General features: G+C 40.6%; 1 protein-coding gene across 5 annotated transcripts in view; it reads left to right on the forward strand.

Moving 5' to 3' along the window:
• PXK (PX domain containing serine/threonine kinase like) overlaps positions 1-19144 on the forward strand; it is a 1650359-nt gene that overhangs the window by 840458 nt on the left and 790757 nt on the right. For all 5 annotated transcript variants that reach the window (XM_044078801.1, XM_044078798.1, XM_044078800.1 and 2 more), the window contains exon 12: positions 5097-5175. In XM_044078801.1, the coding sequence (XP_043934736.1) occupies positions 5097-5175 (79 nt within the window). The remainder of the gene's footprint in view (positions 1-5096; positions 5176-19144) is intronic.

Here is a 19144-nt window from a genome sequence, read left to right on the forward strand (position 1 = left end):
TAGAGGCTATGTGCAATATCCTTTTTCTAAAGCCCAACTCAACAGTCTTTGCCACTCCCAGACATCCCACTCCACCAGTGCAAGGCTGCAAGAAGAGAGAAAGCTACTGCCTTGGAAAAAAGAGCCATCTAAGGGGTCCCAATAGACTGGAGAGGGTTAGGACTCTCTTCAAGATTCTTTCCATTTCCAAAGAAAAACAAGGACCTCAGGCTAATCCTTGATCTCAGTGGTCTTTGTCAATATCTCACAAAGACCTCATTCATTTTCTGAAGGCAAATGATTGGATGTGCTCAATAGACCTCCAAGATGCATGTCTCCATGTCAGAACTGCCAATGCATCCTGGAGGCTTCTGCACTTCCCATTGAGAGCCAGTTATTTCCAGGACAGAGTTCTGTCTCTTCAGCCTCACCGTGGTCCCTCAGATGATCACTGGAGTGCATTCTGGTAGTCGCAGCCCATTTGCGACTAAAAGGGATTGGTCTCTCCTCATACCTAGATGATTGGTTCCTAGTTGCCACATTGATGGAATCCGTCATAGAAGCAAGGTGTTACATACGACAACTCTCCCTTTCCTTAGGAATTTTAGTCATTTATAAAAAATTAATCTACAGCCCAGTCATTATGTAGTGTCATCTGGACACAACAATATGCATACTGAAACTACTTTCTGACAGGCTTCATGTCCTGAGACAAAAATGTCTACTGACTACCAGACCGTCAGTCACTTCCAGCCTCCTTTGTTCTGAAGGTTCTCAGTCTTATGGCTTTGGCTGTTCTAATGGTGTCCCATGATCACCTAAACATGAGTTTTCCATTGGATGTTGAGAGTGTAATGGACCCAGCTTTCAGATCCTCTCTTTGTTCCTGTGCATATAACATGAATTTGCAGACAACATCTAAATTGGTAGCTGGCTCCATCAACAGTCTCTAAGAGAAAGCCTACCATCCTTCCACCTCCTGAGAGTGACTGTGACCACAGACTCCTTCTCTCTTGGTTGGGGAGCATTACAGGAGGAGAATGGTCCAGGGGCCGTGGACAGACATGGAGACCAGTTTTCAAGTCATCATAGTGGAAATGAGGGCAGTCCTCCTAATGTTGCAGGCACTTCACAACTTCCTTCCTGCATGGGTGATCTCTATACAGTCGGACAGTATTTAGTACTGTGAAGCATCATCAAGCAAGGAGCAAACCAGATCTTACCTCCTTTTTCAGAAGGGCAATGAGAGTATGGCAGTAGGTTTCCATCAACTTTTCTGGCAGATCACAAACTGTGCAAAGCCTTCTTAAAAGGAAATGTTCTGTTGTATCTTATCAAAGATCCTCCAACTCCTTGGTAGCTCAGTTTTGTAATGGAAGCCTAAACTTTAACCCCTTTTGAGTCTGAGTCTGTTTTATGTAATTCATGGAAGATTTTGTTTTTGCTAGCCGTCACATCAGCAAAATGGATCTCAGAATGACAAGCACGTATCATCCATTTTCCCGTATCTGGTTTTCCACAAAAATAGTCTCTCACTAAGGACTTTAACCCTTCCTTAGTTTCTAAAGTGGCATCAGAGAACAATCTGAATCAACCTTATTTATTTGCTAGTGTTCTTCTCAAAACACTGTAGTAAAAGAAGATAAACTTTACATACTTTGAGTATCCCCAAATAAGTGCATTTCTTCCTTCATAAAAATGAAATGATCGGAAAAGACCCTCAACTGTTAGTAGTCTTTTCTCCTGCCCATCCTGATTAGAATCTCTGCAAGTACTTGCCAGGTTGTATATCCTCTCTATATTTCTCAATTCCACCTTTACCTTAAATAAGTCTCCTCTTTCCCTACCTTCAGAGCTGAACTAAAAAGGCACCTGCATCAAAAATCTGACTGCAAGTGCTTTTCAATTGGACACAACCTAACTCCCTCCTCACCTGCATCACTTTTTTGTTCCTCTGTTCTCAGCTGCTGCTTCCCTCTCATATTTACTTCTACAATTAATTCACATTTGATTTTCCACTAATATTATTTACATATTGTAAGAGGTGTCTATGGGATTATCTACCTTCTGTGATTACACTGTGTTGATGAATTTGTTCTATTTTCTTTTTTTGTGTGAATCTCTTCACCTGGACTATGCCTGTAAATGGCCTATAGTGATCAGTGTAGTACCCTGGTAAACAAGCTAAAATTAATCAATAAATAAACAAGACTTTATCTACCAAACCAAAATTTCATTCCACCAAGTCACTATCAGCTAATACACCATTTTTAGGAACTCTTCCATAGAAGAAATTTGTGCAGCATCAGTATGGTCTACATTTGCAAAACACGTTGGATGTAAGCACTGTAGAGCTAGAGGTACTATTGGAGTCACTAATCTCAGGGATATCCTGAATAACTGGGTAGTTTAGGATTCCATTCTACAATCAAATGAGGTGGATAGAATGCAATAGGATACACAATTTATGTACATAACACTATATCCTTAGTCCATCTTATTTGACATTCCTACCAAATTGTCATTTCCTTCAAAGGGACCTGGTAGACATACTTGAAGCTCTTCTCTCCTTCATTTACACATCCTTATTTCCACTCCACCAGTTGCCTGGAGTAACCCTGCAGGTCTTCACAGTATAAGCAACATACTTGATCTGAGGGTAGACTGAGGAAAGGGGCATTTTGGGAGATGCTCCAGGCTATGAGCTGTAGCAAGACAGCTGGATCAGATCTAATGCATGACTGTATTCCCAGCACTCGACGTGGATGAAGTAAGGATGAAAAGGATCCAGTGTTATAAGTACATAACTAAAATTTTTAGTAGTTTATTTTACTAATTATCTGTTGTTAAACTAAAATGAGTTGATTTAAACATGACGGTGAGTATAACAAGTCCCTACACATTCACTCTTTAGTCATTGACCTTTTTTTTTTTTATGACCAAGGAGGTATTACATTGTGTGTTTCTATGTATGCCCTGGGAGCACAGAAAAGCTGGTTAACTTGCACTTTCCTGCACAGTGTGCAGTTGGCACCTCTGGCAGTCAAGCCTTATTTGCTGTGGTTGTCTGCTTAAGTACTTCAATGTTAATCCTTCTTGTCCCTTATCCTGACTTGTAAATAGTGGATAGCATTACAGTTTAATTTGCGTCCAGATGAAGTAGGTGTGGAGATTTATATATATATATATATATATATATATATATATATATATATATATATATATATATATATAATATGTGTGTGTGTGTGTGTGTGTGTGTATGTTCAGCATTGTTTTAACTTCATTTTACTTTGTCATTTTAAGATTACAAAGAGCTTGATATTAGCAGAATAAGCTCCTTCCTTAGATCCTAGGAATTAAAAGGCTTCCTACTAGTCTAGGGCTGAGAGCTTGTTAAAAGTAATACATTTTAGAGTGCTGTGAATTTAGAAAATCAAAAGTAAGCTTAACAGTGTATTATGTTCTCCCCATTTAATTATGCTTTTGTAGAACAGCAAGTTATACTGCCCTGGGTCACAATTCCTCAGTCATACGTCGGTGAATGGCACTTTATCAAACTTGCACAAATAACTGTCTTGCAAGCAAAAAAAACTCCTAACCAGTGAGTCTTAAACTACTGAACTTTTTTCAGTGTGGCAAGCTTTACTATACTCTATAAATGCCTTTACTCAATGGTTTTATCACCATGGAGAAAAGTCATATAGTTTAGTGTATTTTTAATAGTTTAAGCTGCAATACTGTTCTTTACACAATATAAATATTGAATCCGTGGTGGTATAGCATTGTTACCTCACAACAAAGAGGTTCTCCTGTTCGATTCTCGGCTGGAGTGCCTTCTGTGTGGAGTTTGCAAGTCCTCCCTACGGTTAAGTGGCCTCCGAAAGACATGCGTGAATGGGCATGCCTTCGCTGAAGGTTGGGCGTCGTGCTGGCAACTCGGCACCATAAAAATCGACTGCCAATCGTTAGAGGACTGGGGTTCCGCTGTGGCGACCCCTAACCGGGAAAAGTCGAAAAGACAAACCAAAACACAATATAAATATTGAAGCTGGCAGCTGAAAACTACCATAGCTACTGGGAAATTTATCTTTTTGATCAAATGTGCAAAGTTGCATTTTGACAACAGCATTTCAAATTGCTACTCCAAGGAAATCTTAAATGATACACCCTGTAAAAGGAAAAAAAGAACTGCCTAAAACGTACCTCTATACTGTCCATATTTTCACAGAATGTCCAGATTTTTGCCAAATATTTTTCGTCTTTTCCTCATAAAATTTGTGGTTTTCTGGCTAATCACTGATGATTGAGGTCACTAAACAATGACATGATTTGAGTATCAGACTTTGCATCCTTCAGAAAATGCATGCTAACACACAGTGTTATTGTAGCAACTAAGTTTATATCATCAGTATGTAAAACCTGCTCCTATTTTTGCGCCTTTATCCCCCCATTATGTCAGGCTGTGTCTAGATTTCTTGCGCTAAGAGGTTGAGAGGTATGGCCTAACATGGTACATGCTCTTCATAGGTTCAGGGAAAGGTAACATCAAGCTAGTAAGATTGAGAAAGTGACATTTGCCAGATTCCTGTTTCACTGAAATATAGGGAAGCTTTGCAGACTGAAGTGATCAGGTCCATCTTCTTCAGCCAGTAGGAGTAAGCCTGGCAGGACTTGGACAGCTCAGTGTCTGAAACTTTCTTACACATCTAATATATGACACCAGCTGTTTGGCATAAGCATTCCACATACAAGTTACACATGCTAAAATGACTCTAAAACTTGCTTGATTATTTTTTCTTTGTATTTACATTACTTTAGATTTTAAAGGCAGACTGGAACAGCAGGTCTGTGTAACATACCACTTAACTGCATTTAACATTCTATTTCTCTCTATCACTGCCCCCTTCCCTGCCCTGGTCCAAAGCCATCTCTGCAAAAAAAAAAAATGCCTAGGCAAGAAATTTTATTTCTGGGAGTGCCTGAGTAACATTCTGAGTGCATTGTGTACAACATGTTGGGTGTCATGTAAATACTGATCATGGATTTGCAAAAATGTTTTGAAACTATTTTGTAAAGAGAATGGGAAAAATTTAATATTTCGTTGTCTTTTCCAGTTTCAGTACTACAGGCTATACTCTCCACAGATGCCTGCAAAACTGGCTTGCCAACAGTTTGTCAACTTTTACAGATGCCGTAAGTTAACAATTTGTTGTTTAAACCTTTTATACTTTCATGGTACAAAAAGAAAATCTTTGCAGTGCACACATGTAGGTGTTGCATATACATATTTTTTTGAAGAAATGTATTTACTATTGTTTAGGCTTAGTTTCTTCCTCTGTAGACCTTGGAGGTCATATCTGCATTCATACCATTTCACTGGATATACTGGTAATGGACTATAATATATTTTAATGCATTTCTTCACCGTTTTTCTTCATGTTTTAATTTTTTTTATATTCTCATTTTGCACTGTAATTCTAGCACAGCTATTTCACAGGCAATAGTTAGTGGAGTCCTTTGGGTGAATGTTGGTTTCATTGTCTTATCAGAAAGGCATAACCTATCCCCCAGAAGTAGAGATGATTTCTTATTCTCAAAATAATTCATCCCTGTAGGATCTGGTTGTTATGGCTCTTAACCTGTCTTGATTTCTTGATTAGAAATTCAAGAAGAGAATATCTTTCCTGTGCAGTAAGTGAGGCATGTTAGCTGGGCAGTAGTCTGATCCGAAGTGGATACATTTCAGTCACAGCCCATGAGTTGTGATAGAAAAAGACAAGGTAGATGTGCATTTCAAAAGAGATGCAGGAACCATTTCAGGAGTGGCACATAGGTTTTTAACTAAAGTATCAAAACATCAGACACATGAAAAATGTACAGTAAAACGTATTGAAAGTATCAGCATTGCACAGGAGTTTTTGAGGCCACTCTCTGGAACTCTTGGAAATAGAATATATGTTGATTTCTTAGAATACCATTGTGGGATTTAGCAGTCACTCAGTATGTAGGTATAGCTTTTTTGGCCCTTCATCCAACACAAGGATTTATGACTGACACCTCAGATACTACATGCATAGTCTTGGAAGTTTCAGAACATGTGTCCGCCTCCTCATTCAATCCTACATGTAAACTTGAAGTTATTAGTGCACTTTCAGTAAGCAGCTCCCTTAAGATAGGTCTTCATGCAGGTGTTCTACAAATGGTCCTTGACAATAGCACAGTAATGTAGCAAGTGATAAGTAAGGGATATGTTTCCTTGTCGTCTTTGTTGGTGAATCATGTAGCTGTTGGATCTGGCATTGTCCAAGAATCTTCACTAATGATAGCTTAACTACCAAACAGACCAGTGCGGAAGCAGACAACTTGATCTATTCAGGTAGATCAGACATGGTATCTCAGTCCACAAATAGCCAATAACAAGTCCACCTGTCCACAATAAAACGATTTTATTCGATGAAACAAGTTTTGACAGACTTAAAACCAAAGTGATAAGCGCTTTCGTCACTAGGACTTCAACAGATCTAGTGATACTCCATACAAAAGGCTTTAAATACATCAAATGCACATCATGTGACTGTCTATTAATTAATTACCTTGTTAAGAAGAAAAATATTCTAAAATTTTGTTAAAACTGTATGACTTGTAATACAAATAGATTTTTTCATATTAAAACAATGGATATGTACACATATACAGGTTGCACAAGAAAACTACCCTTACCTACACAATACACTAATAGTTGATTATAAAATACCAGCCCTAAATTTTAATTCAGGTTTAATGCTAATATTTTCATTGAGCCCTGGGAATAAAATTGAATTTAATTTAAATTGCCATTTGGATTCTGCCCTCAACAATAAATTCTTCCAATCACCCCCTCTTACGTTTTTGGGCACAATCTCCAAAATAGCAAACTTAAAATTATGGTTGGGGTGTGCCTTAATATGTTTGCTTAAAGCATTTTTTTCGTCATTCTTGCTTATACTATAAAGATGTTCGTAAATCCTGCGATTCAATTTTCTTTCTGTCTTCCCCACGTAATAACAGGAGCATACCGTGCAGGTAGCTAAGTAAACCAACCCTGTGGAAACACAAGAACCATGTACTAAAGGTACAACTAGGTCAAAGGGCTCTATCTTAAAAAATTCATTTTCATTAATGAAAGAACAGTGGTCGCAACATCCACATTTACGGGTGCCCCTCTTCTTGGAAATATTTGTTATTGTTTTTTGTTCTAACAGAGATTTTAAATTAAAGTCCACCTTGTATGTAAAACACGGCTCTGGGCCCATCAGCTTAAATATATCGTTGTTACATTTTAACATTGACCAATTATTGGAAATAATTTTCTTCACAACTTCTGCTGTTTCCCCATAAGTGATTACCATAGCCTGTGAGAAATCTTTACACACTCCCCTGCTTGTTACTACCTCTTCACAACCCATTCCTAAAAGTGGGATGTATCTTTCATTCCAAAGGGAGCAAACCTCATCCTTAATGTTGGTTACCAAATCAGGGGGGTACCCCCTTTCCGTGAACATTAACCTTACCTTATTAGTTTCTTCCTCCAACATACTAACATCTGAACACATCCTCACCACCCTCACCATTTGTCCTTTGACTATATTTTTCTTAATATAGAATGGGTGGTTACTAGAAAAATCTAAATAGTCGTTGGAAAAAGTTGGTTTTCTATACACTCTTGATGTGAAACATTTTTTAGCGTAATCTTTAGTAATGGTCACGTCCAGGTAATTAATTTTGTCAGGGTTACCTTCACCCGTGAACTTGAAATAATCACATAAGTTGTTGATGTAAACCATAAATGTTTGAAAAAATGTATCATTGTTCCACAAAATGAACAAGTCGTCCAGATACCTGAAATATATTGACCCTTCATCCTTGAAATGGGACGTAAAGAGATATCTATTCTCCCATTCAAATAAAACTAAATTAGCAAAGATTGGGGCGCAGCTATTACCCATTGCCACCCCTTGAGTCTGCTTATAAAACTCCCCTTCAAAGGTAAAAAAAATATTTTTTAAAATGATGTCCATCAATTCAATCAAAAAATTAATCATTTTACCCCCTAGGTTGCTTTGTTTGATTAATATATCTTAAAAAAATTCCAAACCTATTTCATGGGGAATGGATGTAAATAGGTCCACTACATCAACAGTAGTGAAATAACTTTCTTTGTTAAAATACTCACTCTTTATTTGCTTTAAAAAATCCCATGAGTCTTGAAGAATATGGTTAACAGGTTTCACGGACTTTTTCACTAGTCTATCAATAAACACCCCCAAGGGATACGTGATACTGTTCTTACCAGCTATAATCAATCTATAAGGTGGACTTGTTATTGGCTATTCTGCAGCTTTTCTTTTGAACTTGGTCGTTTCGCTGCTGGAGGTGTGTTTTCTGACTCAGTCCACAATTAATTATTCAGTTCACATCCAGCTCTAAGCAATTCCAGTCATAGATAGTTAACATCTCTGAGCAATTCTCAGGTTCCCAGCTTCTGAACTAGAAACCAGGATGATGTAAGGAAACATTCAAGAGGAAGCCTGCCTTGTGCATACCCGTCTCCCTTGATTCAAAAGTTCATGAAAGCAAAAAAAGGAAATGTACATGTGATCTTGATACGTCTTCTAGCCAAGGCAGTTATGGTTCTCATCCCTAAATGTGTTGGTAGTTAAGTTTTTCACCATCCATGAAGAGATGATCTGATCCAGTAGAAAGAAAAGATCCCTCATTCAGATCTTGGCAATATCTGTCCATAGACTTTGAAGCTAAATTATGAGTCTTTGACAAGGAAATGTTTTAAGAATTAAGGGGAAGGCATTTTACACTGCATGGATCCAAGATGACACAGTTAGGTTTCATGTATAAGGCCAGAAAACTGTGAAAGTTTCTAAGAGCTTTTAATTTCTTTTACCTCAGTTAAGTTAGAGCTTGCCATGAGAGAATCTCAGAGTGAATCTTAGTTTGTGTTTGATTTTATTACAACTCAAGTGTATGAGATTTTTAAAGTAACCTATTAGAACACTTTTTACCAGGGATGTACCATTCTCTGTAACTGTGTCATTTACAATGGTTTTCTCTCTTACTCTTTGTGAGATAAATACTTGGTCCATGATATGCAGTTTCACCATGCATTACAAGTTGGACTGCTTATCCAAGGCTAAAAGGAGTTTACCACAGCATTTTTCCAAGGCATGTTGGAGGAAACCTCTGCCCCACATTACCATTAATAGCTTTGTTTCTACCCAGCTTTATACTTTATAGACTGTAAAGACATGGATGAAAGAATTTCATACATCTGTGCGACTTAATTACTGTGACAAAGTAGCATGCAAACTGTGTGTATGTATGTGCGTGTGAATTTTTTCCATTAAACCTAGGGGAACTTCTTAATTGTGTTATCTATTCTGGATGGTCCAACACAACCCTCTTTTTTTTTTTTTTTTTTTTTTTTAAGTATAATTTTAATATTATAGCTATCTACAGGATAAGTGACTGGAAATGCATTCATGTATGCAGTGCCACTATTAGATTTTTTTTTTTCCATGACCGTCACCGACAACTGTCTTAATTAAATGGGGCCAAGGAATCCCATCTGCTGCTGCCAGTTCGTATGTGATACACAGGAGCTAAGGTTTTACATTTTGTACCACTGCTGCCAGTTAATATGCAATGTTTGGACTTCAAATCTACACCATGGTGCCAAATACTATGTGAGGGGCAATTGGCTTTAGGAGCATACAGTAAATGCTTGCTGCTGCCTTGGGTAATAACCATATATGCCGCATTCAGATAAGATGTTCTTCGTGTGTCATTGTTGTAGTCATCACATTTGGGTTATCTGCTTGCAGTAGCCGTCAGTCGGCCTGATTATCAAAGTCTTGGGTTCTGCGTCGGTTGCTTTCTCATCTTCCATGACGTCAGGTAGTCAGGGGTATAAAGCATGCAGCCGACGCCATTACATCAGTGATGTTGATTCCTGACTGTGCTGAAAATAGGGATTTACAGGACTGAATGCATTCTTCTGAACAGGTTGGAAAACATACTTTGCAATGTGGTTTTGATTCACTAGAGGCATCTTGCAGGGCTGCTGTCACTGGGCCTGTATTTAGAAGGCATGCTTGGCTTAAGGAGCAATCCTTGCCAGATCATGTTGAAGCTAAATTACTGGATGCTCCCTTAAATCAGGACCGCCTGTTTAGCAACAAAGCAGAATAAGTTCTTAGAAAGATGGAGAAAAAAAGCTAAATCTATGCAAATTGTTGATTTCCTGCAAGTACAGCCTCCAAAATTTAGTAGGCATTGGCCCTCTAAGAATTGGTCCTTTCCTGCCTCTTGACTAAGCAGTGAGGGGCTCCCACTTCCAAATCAGGGAGTAGTAAGACTCCCCCCTATGGTAAACTGTCTCAATGACTTAACTTTAAAACTTCCAAGCACTTCTCAACTGACTGCTCCTTTAGGGGGAAAGATTGCTCTGCAGGCAAAAAAATGGGAACTCATTACCCAGGACAAATGAGTTTTAAATATAGTTTCCCAAGGATACAGATTTCAATTCCATACATTACCAACCCCAAACGGTTGGCCAGATCTACCCCCAAATCAGTGGGCAGAGGCTCAAAAGCAAGTACTCTCTCTCTTAAGCATAAATGCTATTCAAACTGTACCAGTAGAGGAAAAGGGACAAGGTTTTTACTCAAGACTCTTTCTGGTACCCAGAAAAGACAACTCATGGCATCCTATCCTGGACCTATCTAACTTAAACACCTTTTTGGTGATTCCAAAATTCAAGATGCTAACTCTTCACCAGTTACTTCCTCTGCTAGACAAAGATGCCTGGTTGGCAGCACTCGATTTAAAGGAAGCCTACCTGCATATCCCAGTCAGGGAATCTTGCAGAAGATACCTACGCTTCAAAGCAGGCTACTTGCACTATCAGTTCATTGCACTGCATTTGGCTTATCTACTGTGCCCAGGTTATTCACAAAGTGCCTAGCTCCAGTCATTGCATTTTGCAGGCAAAGGAATATTCAAATATATCAATACCTGGACGATTGTCTAATTCAGGCAGAAAGCCAGGACATACTTTTGAAACATCTGGCATTTGTACAAAAGGTGCTAACTTGTCTGGGGTACACCATAAATGAAAAGAAATCACATCTTGTACCCTGCCAACAAATTGTATTCCTGGGAGCAAGCTTGAACACAACTTCCCCGATGGCTTTCCTCGCACCAGAGAAACAAGTTCATTTGACAACTTACTTCAAACTAATGGCCACAAAAACCCTGCTATCTGCAAGGCAAATACTGCAAGCCTTGGGGTTCATGGCCTCCTGCATTCTACTAATTCATATGCAAGACTGCATATGAGGAAACTACAGTGGTATCTAAAAAGCCTATGGTGTCAACATTCTCAGGACCTAGAAGCAATGATTCCTATCATACCTTGCCTGCAGTTAAAGTTCCTTTGGTGGGCAGAGGCCTGCCACCAAAACAAGGGACTACCATTCACTCTACTCCCTGCCACCCAAACCCTAACAGACACATCAGACTATGCATGAGGGGCTCACCTGGCAGGGAAGTGCATTCAAGGCAAATGGAACCCAAGTTTAATGCACCTGCATATCAATCAAAAAGAAATGTTAGCTGTACAGAATGCTCTGACAGCCTTCAAGAACCACATTCTTCCAGGACAATTAATGGTAACGAAGGACAACACCACTTTTATGTGGTTCATAAACAAGCAGGGGGGCACCCATTTTTACCCCCTCTGCAGACTAGCCTTGGCTCTGTGGAACACCGCCTTGAGCTACCAAGTGCATCTACAGGCTCAATTCCTGCCAGGAAAACTAAATACACTGGCAGATGAGCTAAGCAGAAATCTCATGGACCCACACGAGTCGAAACTGGAAACAAAGACTTTCAACATGTTGACAAACAAATGGGGGAGCCCAGATATAGACCTGTTTGCCTCCCCCCAGAACTACCAATTGGACAAATTCTGCACAAGGACTCCCCACAAACAAGCTTGGAAAGTGGATGCTCTGTCCTTCAGCTGGAAAAACCCATTAGTTTATGGCTTTCCTCATCTGCCTCTCCTACCCAAGATACTACTGAAGATCAAACGGGACAAACCAAGGACAATACTGATTGCACCAGACTGGCCATGCCAACACTGGTACCGCCTCTTGCGCAGTGTGTCACTGCTGGCTCCATGGCACCTGCCTCAGACTCCTTCCCTGTTGTCATAACAGGAGAACTGGATTCAGCACCATTAGCTTTAAGCCCTGAACCTGGCAGCCTGGCTAATCACCTAATCTCTCTGCTACCATCCCTCAGCAAACAAGTGTAGGATGTCATTTTGGGGGCAAGGAGGCATAGTACTAGAAAATCTTATGCTGAAAAATGGAAAAGATTCTGTGCCTGGAACCAAATTCAAGGGATGGGCACAGCAGCGCCCAATTTACCTCAGATTCTTCAATACTTTACTGAGATGCTTCACAAGGGCCTTTTTTTTTTCCTCCATTAAAATTCATGCCTCAGCCATTTCAGCTCATTGTAACACAGAACCACACCTCTTCTCTCACCCACTGCTCAGGCAGTTCCGCAGAGGGGCCAGAAACCTAAGACCACCCAGGAGAGCCCCAACTCCAGCCTGGGACCTCAACTTTGTATTGGAAAAACTCACTCTTCCTCCTTTTGAGCCAGCTGCAAGTGCAGATTTAAAATTATTTTCTTGGAAAACAGCCTTCCTTTTAGCAATCACTTCAAAAAGGATATCTGAATTACAGGCCCTTATGGCAGTGGAGCCTTTCATCATCTTTCATGCGGACAGAGTTTCCCTCAGGATCGATCCCTCTTTCATGCCCAAAGTGGTATCCAGTGTGGCTCTTAATCAATCCATTCTTTTGCCTGCCTTCTTTTCTAATCCACAGAAGAAAGGAAAACTGATACTTAGATGTGTACAGACAACTTAGATTTTACTTGGACAGGACTAAACCTCAAAGGAAATCTGAACAACTGCTGGTGGCATTTGCTGCTGGGGCAGAGGGGAAGGCTATTTCAAAGCAAACCATTTCTAAATGGATAGGCCATTGCATTAATTTCTGCTGTAAGTACCATGGAAAACCTATCCCACAGGGGATTAGACCCCATTCAACCAGGGCTGCATCTACCTCTACAGCCTTTCTCAGAGATGCACCTACCAGGGACATCCTAGAAGCTGCTACCTGGAGTTCTGTACATACTTTCACCAAGCATTACCATTTTTCAATTTTCTCTAAATCCAGAGGTGGCTTTGCCACTGCAGTCTTGCAGGGTCTTATAGCTGGTCCTAATGCTATCTAAATGCCTTCTCCCATCCTTAGCTTTGGGAATCTACCCAAATGTGATGACTGCAACAGTGAAACACAAAGAACATAGTACAGTTGCGTACACTTACCATAAATGTAGATGTTCGAGTGTATTCACTGTTGCAGTCCTGGTTACCCTCCCTCCAGCCCCCTGACTTCTTTTGGCTATACCTTTACTCTCCTTTACTATGTTTAAAAGCTTTTTGTGTTTGCTTTTTTGTTGGAGGTGTAACCTTGTATATATATATATATATATATATATATATATATATATATATATATATATATATATATACATTTAATTGCTTCCCTTTAGTGGGGCACCTGACATCTGGGGAAAGAAAAACTGATGAAATGGCGTCGGCTGCATGCTTTATACCCCTGACTACCTGACATCATGGAAGATAAGACAGCTACCGACGCAGGACCCAGTACTTTGATAAACAGGCCGACTGAGGGCTACTGCAAGCAGATAACCCAAATGTGATGACTGCAACAGTGAATACACTAGAACATCTACATTTATGGTAAGTGTACACAACTGTACTTTTTACTCTTTACAGTTGTCAGTCATAATTATGATCATTGGTCCCCCGGTTTTCACCCACCTCAGACTGAGTCCAGTACCCTCCAGTTCAGCAATGTAAACAAACTTTCCCAAGATTACTTTTCAAGCAAACACATGCACACAGTATTTTTGGTGTGAGGTTAATGATATGTCTCCAATAGTTGCACACCTTTCCCTGTCTTTATAAGAATCCTAAGCTCACCAGCTTAAATATCAACCCCTATGTCACAAGATGGGTTGCAAACTGGCTTAGGGATAGAACCCACATGGTCAGAATTGCAGGTGCCATGTCAGACTCTAGACCAGTTACAAGTGGCGTCCCACAAGGCTCAGTCCTGGGACCTCTCTTGTTCGGTATATATTTCTCTGAGGTACAGGCTAACACAGGAGGACTATGGCTGACAAAGTTTGCAGATGACTGCAAACTGGGGGCCATAATCAACTCGCCGGCTGACACAAGCATCCTCCAAAAAGGTCTCACAGAGATGGATAACTGGTGCCAGAGCCATGGCCTAAAGCTAAATGCCAAAAAGTGCATAGTCATCCCCTTTGGGGAAAAACAAAGTGCCCACAAATTACCACATAGGTGGTAATCCATTAAGTACGGAAGAAGTAATTAGGGATTTGGGGACCCAAGTAGATTGCAACCTCTCCTTTGACAATCACATTGCCAAAGTGGTTAGAAAGACATTCTATATAGCCCACCTTATCACGAAGGGGTTCACATCTAGATCAAGAGAGGTCATTGTGCCCCTCTGCTCATCACTCATCAGGCCCATAATTGAATACAATGCCCCATTTGGGATGTACCTTACCCAACACCTGCTACATACCTCACCAAGATGATCAAGGGACTCAAACAGATGTCCTACGCAGTTAGGCTAAAGAAACTCCAGCTCTACTCAGTTGCTTACCGCCTACTCAGAGGCGATCTGTGCCTGACATATAAAGCCATGTCCAACCCAGAATTAATGGACATGCTCCACCTCAAGAAATCCAAATCCATCAGAACTACACGCTCCAGTGACTTAAACCTCAGCACAGAAATAAATAGAACATGCTGGGAGGGACAGATTCATATCCCAGAGGCTCCCTTCACTCTGGAACAAAATCCCAATCCATGTCAGACAGAGCCCCTCAATGACCCTCTTCAAGAAGAATCTTGATGTTTGGATGGGAGATCGTAAATTTACCCCTGGGATCTCTTCTGTGTCACTGCTAGACAGAGGCACGGTAAACTAACCTTAAATGGGCTATCTTCTGTGACCTACTATACAGAGGCACAGTCAACTAATCTAAGAAGGGTGGCGAAAGCTAAACACACTCTGGCTAGTCTTGTAAATGCCCTAGGGCAGATAGCCTAGTATCAACCTGTGAACCTAATCCTGCCAATTTACCAAACCATTCTAGTACACCAAAATGTAATTACGGTTTACCCTTAAAAATCAAAACTTTGACATTTGTATGGTAGCAGTAGCTTTAAGCAGTCACACTTCAAAAGACTGAAAACATTCACTGAGTCTGCACACATACCCACATAATAATAAAACCACCAGGTACATTGCTTTACTTGAAATAAATAAAACTAAATAAATGAGTTAAATAATACAATTTATAAAATCAAATGTTGTACAAGCAGCCATAAACTTGTAGAAAGAAACTATAGCATAAATGTGTGTTGAGACAGGTGGTACATAGAAGAACTCTGTGACAGCTTTTCTGAACCTATCACTCCTAGGAAGAAAAGGCAGAAACTTGAAAATGTTGCTTCTCCTGTTTTTTTAACTATGTACAAGGTAGACTTGTTGGGATTCCTCTCTGCTTTTAATATGTTAATTCCTAGGTCCTCCGTATTTTCCAATAGAAAAACAAAAATATTTCCCTCAGTCTTACAATGAGTTCCAGTCAGATAAGCAGAGAAGGGAGGAAAGGAGCCAGATTCATCTTTTAAATTTAAGTTTGAGAGAGGAGTAGGTCGAATTTTAATTTGCTCTCAATTGTGACACCTAGTAATTTGGTATGTGAGCTGGTGTTTATGATTGTGTTATTGGATGAGTGGATTTGAAAAGTGGATGAGGGATTGGGTGTTTTGGTGGGGAGAAAGAGCATGAGTTTGGTCTTGTTTGGGTTCAGTATGAGGTTAGTGTTAGTTAGCCAGGATTCTGCTTCTAGGAAGGATTGCTGTGTTATAGCCTGTAGTTGTGTTAGAGAGGGGGCGGAGCATATCAGGGTAGAGTCATCTGCATATTGGATGACAGAGGCGAGAGATGTGGATATGTTCATCATTTTCACTGCTGCAGTAGCCTTTGGCTATTTGAGTTGCTTACAAAAGCTTATGCAACTCAGGAGAAGCAATCCAGGAGCCCCTGGAGCACAGTCCTAGGAAAACCAGTATGCCAACAAAGAAAACAATGGTGTATTAGAATGTGACTTAAACCTGCCTGGAAAAGTTTTACCATGATGAGAGTAACAAGAAAAGATGTAGCAAGGATCAACCATCTTGTATGAGCAAGTCTAATCTGTGCGGAAGCTTATGGTAATTCACAAGAAGTGAGAATCACTGTTGCATTGGGCCAAAAGGGAGTCACCACCACACTCTCTGCAGAGCCATTCTGGAACTTTTGAAGAAACATGGGCATCAATGGAAAGGATGCAAAGGCATCTACGGACCCTGGTAATTACCGCCCCATAAGCTTAACAAGTCTAGTCTGCAAAGCTATGGAGAGGATCATAATGGAGCTCATAAACAAAGATATAGGGGACTTGCAGACATTGGACCCGACCCAGTTTGGCTTCGTCAAGGGCAGATCATGCCTTTTGAACTTGGTCGACTTCTTCGAAACAGTCACCAAGGCCGTTGATTTGGGAAAGGCAGTCCATACAGCCTACCTTGACCTTGCAAAGGCTTTTGACACAATACCCCACTCGGGTATTGTAGAAAAACTTACCAGCTTAAATGTAAACCCATATGTCACAAGATGGGTTGCAAACTGGCTTAAGGACAGAACCCACAGGGTTAGAGTTGCTGGCGCTATGTCAGACTCCAAGCCGGTCACAAGTGGTGTCCCACATGGCTCGGTCCTTGGCCCCCTATTGTTCGGCATTTACTTCTCAGAAGTACAGGCCAACATGGGAGGACTTTGGCTGACAAAGTTTGCAGACGACTGCAAACTGAGGGCCATAGTGGAAAGTGCATCGGACACTGATATCCTTCAGAAGGGACTCACGGAAACAGATAGCTGGTGCCAGAGCCATGGCCTGAAGTTAAACGCCAAAAATGTATAGTCATACCCTTCGGGAAAAACAAGGTAACCCCAAGCTACCATATAGGTGGCAATCCACTAAGCACAGAAGAGGTTATCAGGGACCTGGGGACCCAGGTTGACAGTGGCCTTTCTTTTGACACTCACATTGCTAAAGTGGTTAGAAAGACCTTCTACATTGCCCACCTGATCATGAAGGGATTCACATCCAGATCTAGTGAGGTCATTGTTCCCCTGTACTCTTCACTTATCAGACCAATGATCGAGTACAATGCCCCATTCGGGATGTATCTCACCCGACATCTGCAGCAATTGGAGAGACCCCAAAAGTTCCTCACCAAAAGGATAAAGGGACTCCAAAATCTGTCATATGCTGCCAGATTGAAGAAACTTCAGCTCTATTCAGTCGCATACCATCTGCTCAGAGGTGACATGTGCCTGACATACAAGGCCATGTCCAACCCAGAATTAATGGACATGCTCCACCTCAAAAAATCCAAATCCACCAAAACCACTAGAGCAAGCGATGTAAACCTTAGCACGGATATAAATAGGACGTGCTGGAGGGATAGATTTATCACTCAGAGACTCCCTATGCTGTGGAATAAAATCCTGGTCCATGTGAGGCAGAGCACCTCGCTGGCTCTGTTGAAGAGAAATCTTGACCTGTGGATGGGAGATCGTAGGTTTACCCCGGGAATCATCTCTGTGTCACTGCTGGACAGAGGCACAACAAACTAATGGGCACAGTATTTTTTCATGTAAGCCACAAAACTTTGGGCTAGGCTTATAAATGCCTTAGGGCAGATAGCCTAGTATAAACCTATGAACCTATATAGGAACATTCCCATCCATGGGAATGAGAAGGCATCTGTCTTTAATTGTTTTAAAAGGAGACAAACAAATCTATTTGAGGTTTTCCCACAGTTGAATCAATTCCAGAAAGACTCCTGGGTGTAGTTATCAACCATGAAGATCTTTCCTAGTGCTGCTTAACTTGTCTGCTACAAGATTTTGCAATGAAGGAATTTATGAATCCTGAAGGTTTAGATTGAGCCGAGTTACTACCTTCCAGGAAATCATAGCAAGTCTTCAAGGGAGATGAGACCCCAAACCCCTTATTTATGTACCACATCACTGTGGTATTGTTTGTGATACCTTGCAGAGGTCCTGAGGACCAGAGGTGATCTTAAGCCATTGATAACTCCCACCATCTCTTTGACATTCATGTGTTTTTATCTGTCCTTGGAGTTCCACAGAGCTTGCACTTTCATCCCTTTTGAAACTTCACCCCATGCAAAGTCTGAAGCATCTGTTGTGACAGACTGTAATGGAGACAGAAGGGAGAAGTGGAGACCTGGATTGAGACATAACTGGTCCACCCAACAAAGTAACTTCTTTCTGAAAAATCCTAAAACCGGAGAGTTTGATGCACCCTAACCTGAAACACTTTGACTGCCTGGATGATAGAGGCTTGATACTTTTTCAGCACCTTTATATTTTCCTTAGGCCATGCAGCAGGGTCCCTATTATTTTAGCAAATGCAATGAATTGCAGACGGTGTTCAGTCGAACATCATTACGCGAAATGGCAAAATACAGAAAGCACGGAACATCGATTTTTTTTCCTGGGGGGAAAAAATCACTGGGCCGTTTTCGGGACTTTGCCATTTCCTCCACTGTGGTGCAATCTTGGAGTTGGTATATTTAAGTAGGGGGGTGTGGCGTGCAAAGCCCCCCACTTTATTTTGTGTTTTGATTAATATTTTTTTTTTTTGTACGGATCAGCGATTTTTTTCCCTGGGGAAAAATCGCTCGTCTTTGTGTTCGACATTTTAGGTTTTCAGGGATTGTGGGTCGATTTATATAGCATTCGCAGTTCATTGCGTTCGCATATATAATATAGACCCATACAGAAAGTATTAGAGGCAAAAAATGCTACTATATGAGTAAAGGGAA

The sequence above is a fragment of the Protopterus annectens genome, chromosome 7.part1 (assembly GCF_019279795.1).
Source record: "Protopterus annectens isolate FY-2018-M chromosome 7.part1, PAN1.0, whole genome shotgun sequence".
Classification (NCBI taxonomy): Eukaryota; Metazoa; Chordata; order Ceratodontiformes; family Protopteridae; genus Protopterus; species Protopterus annectens.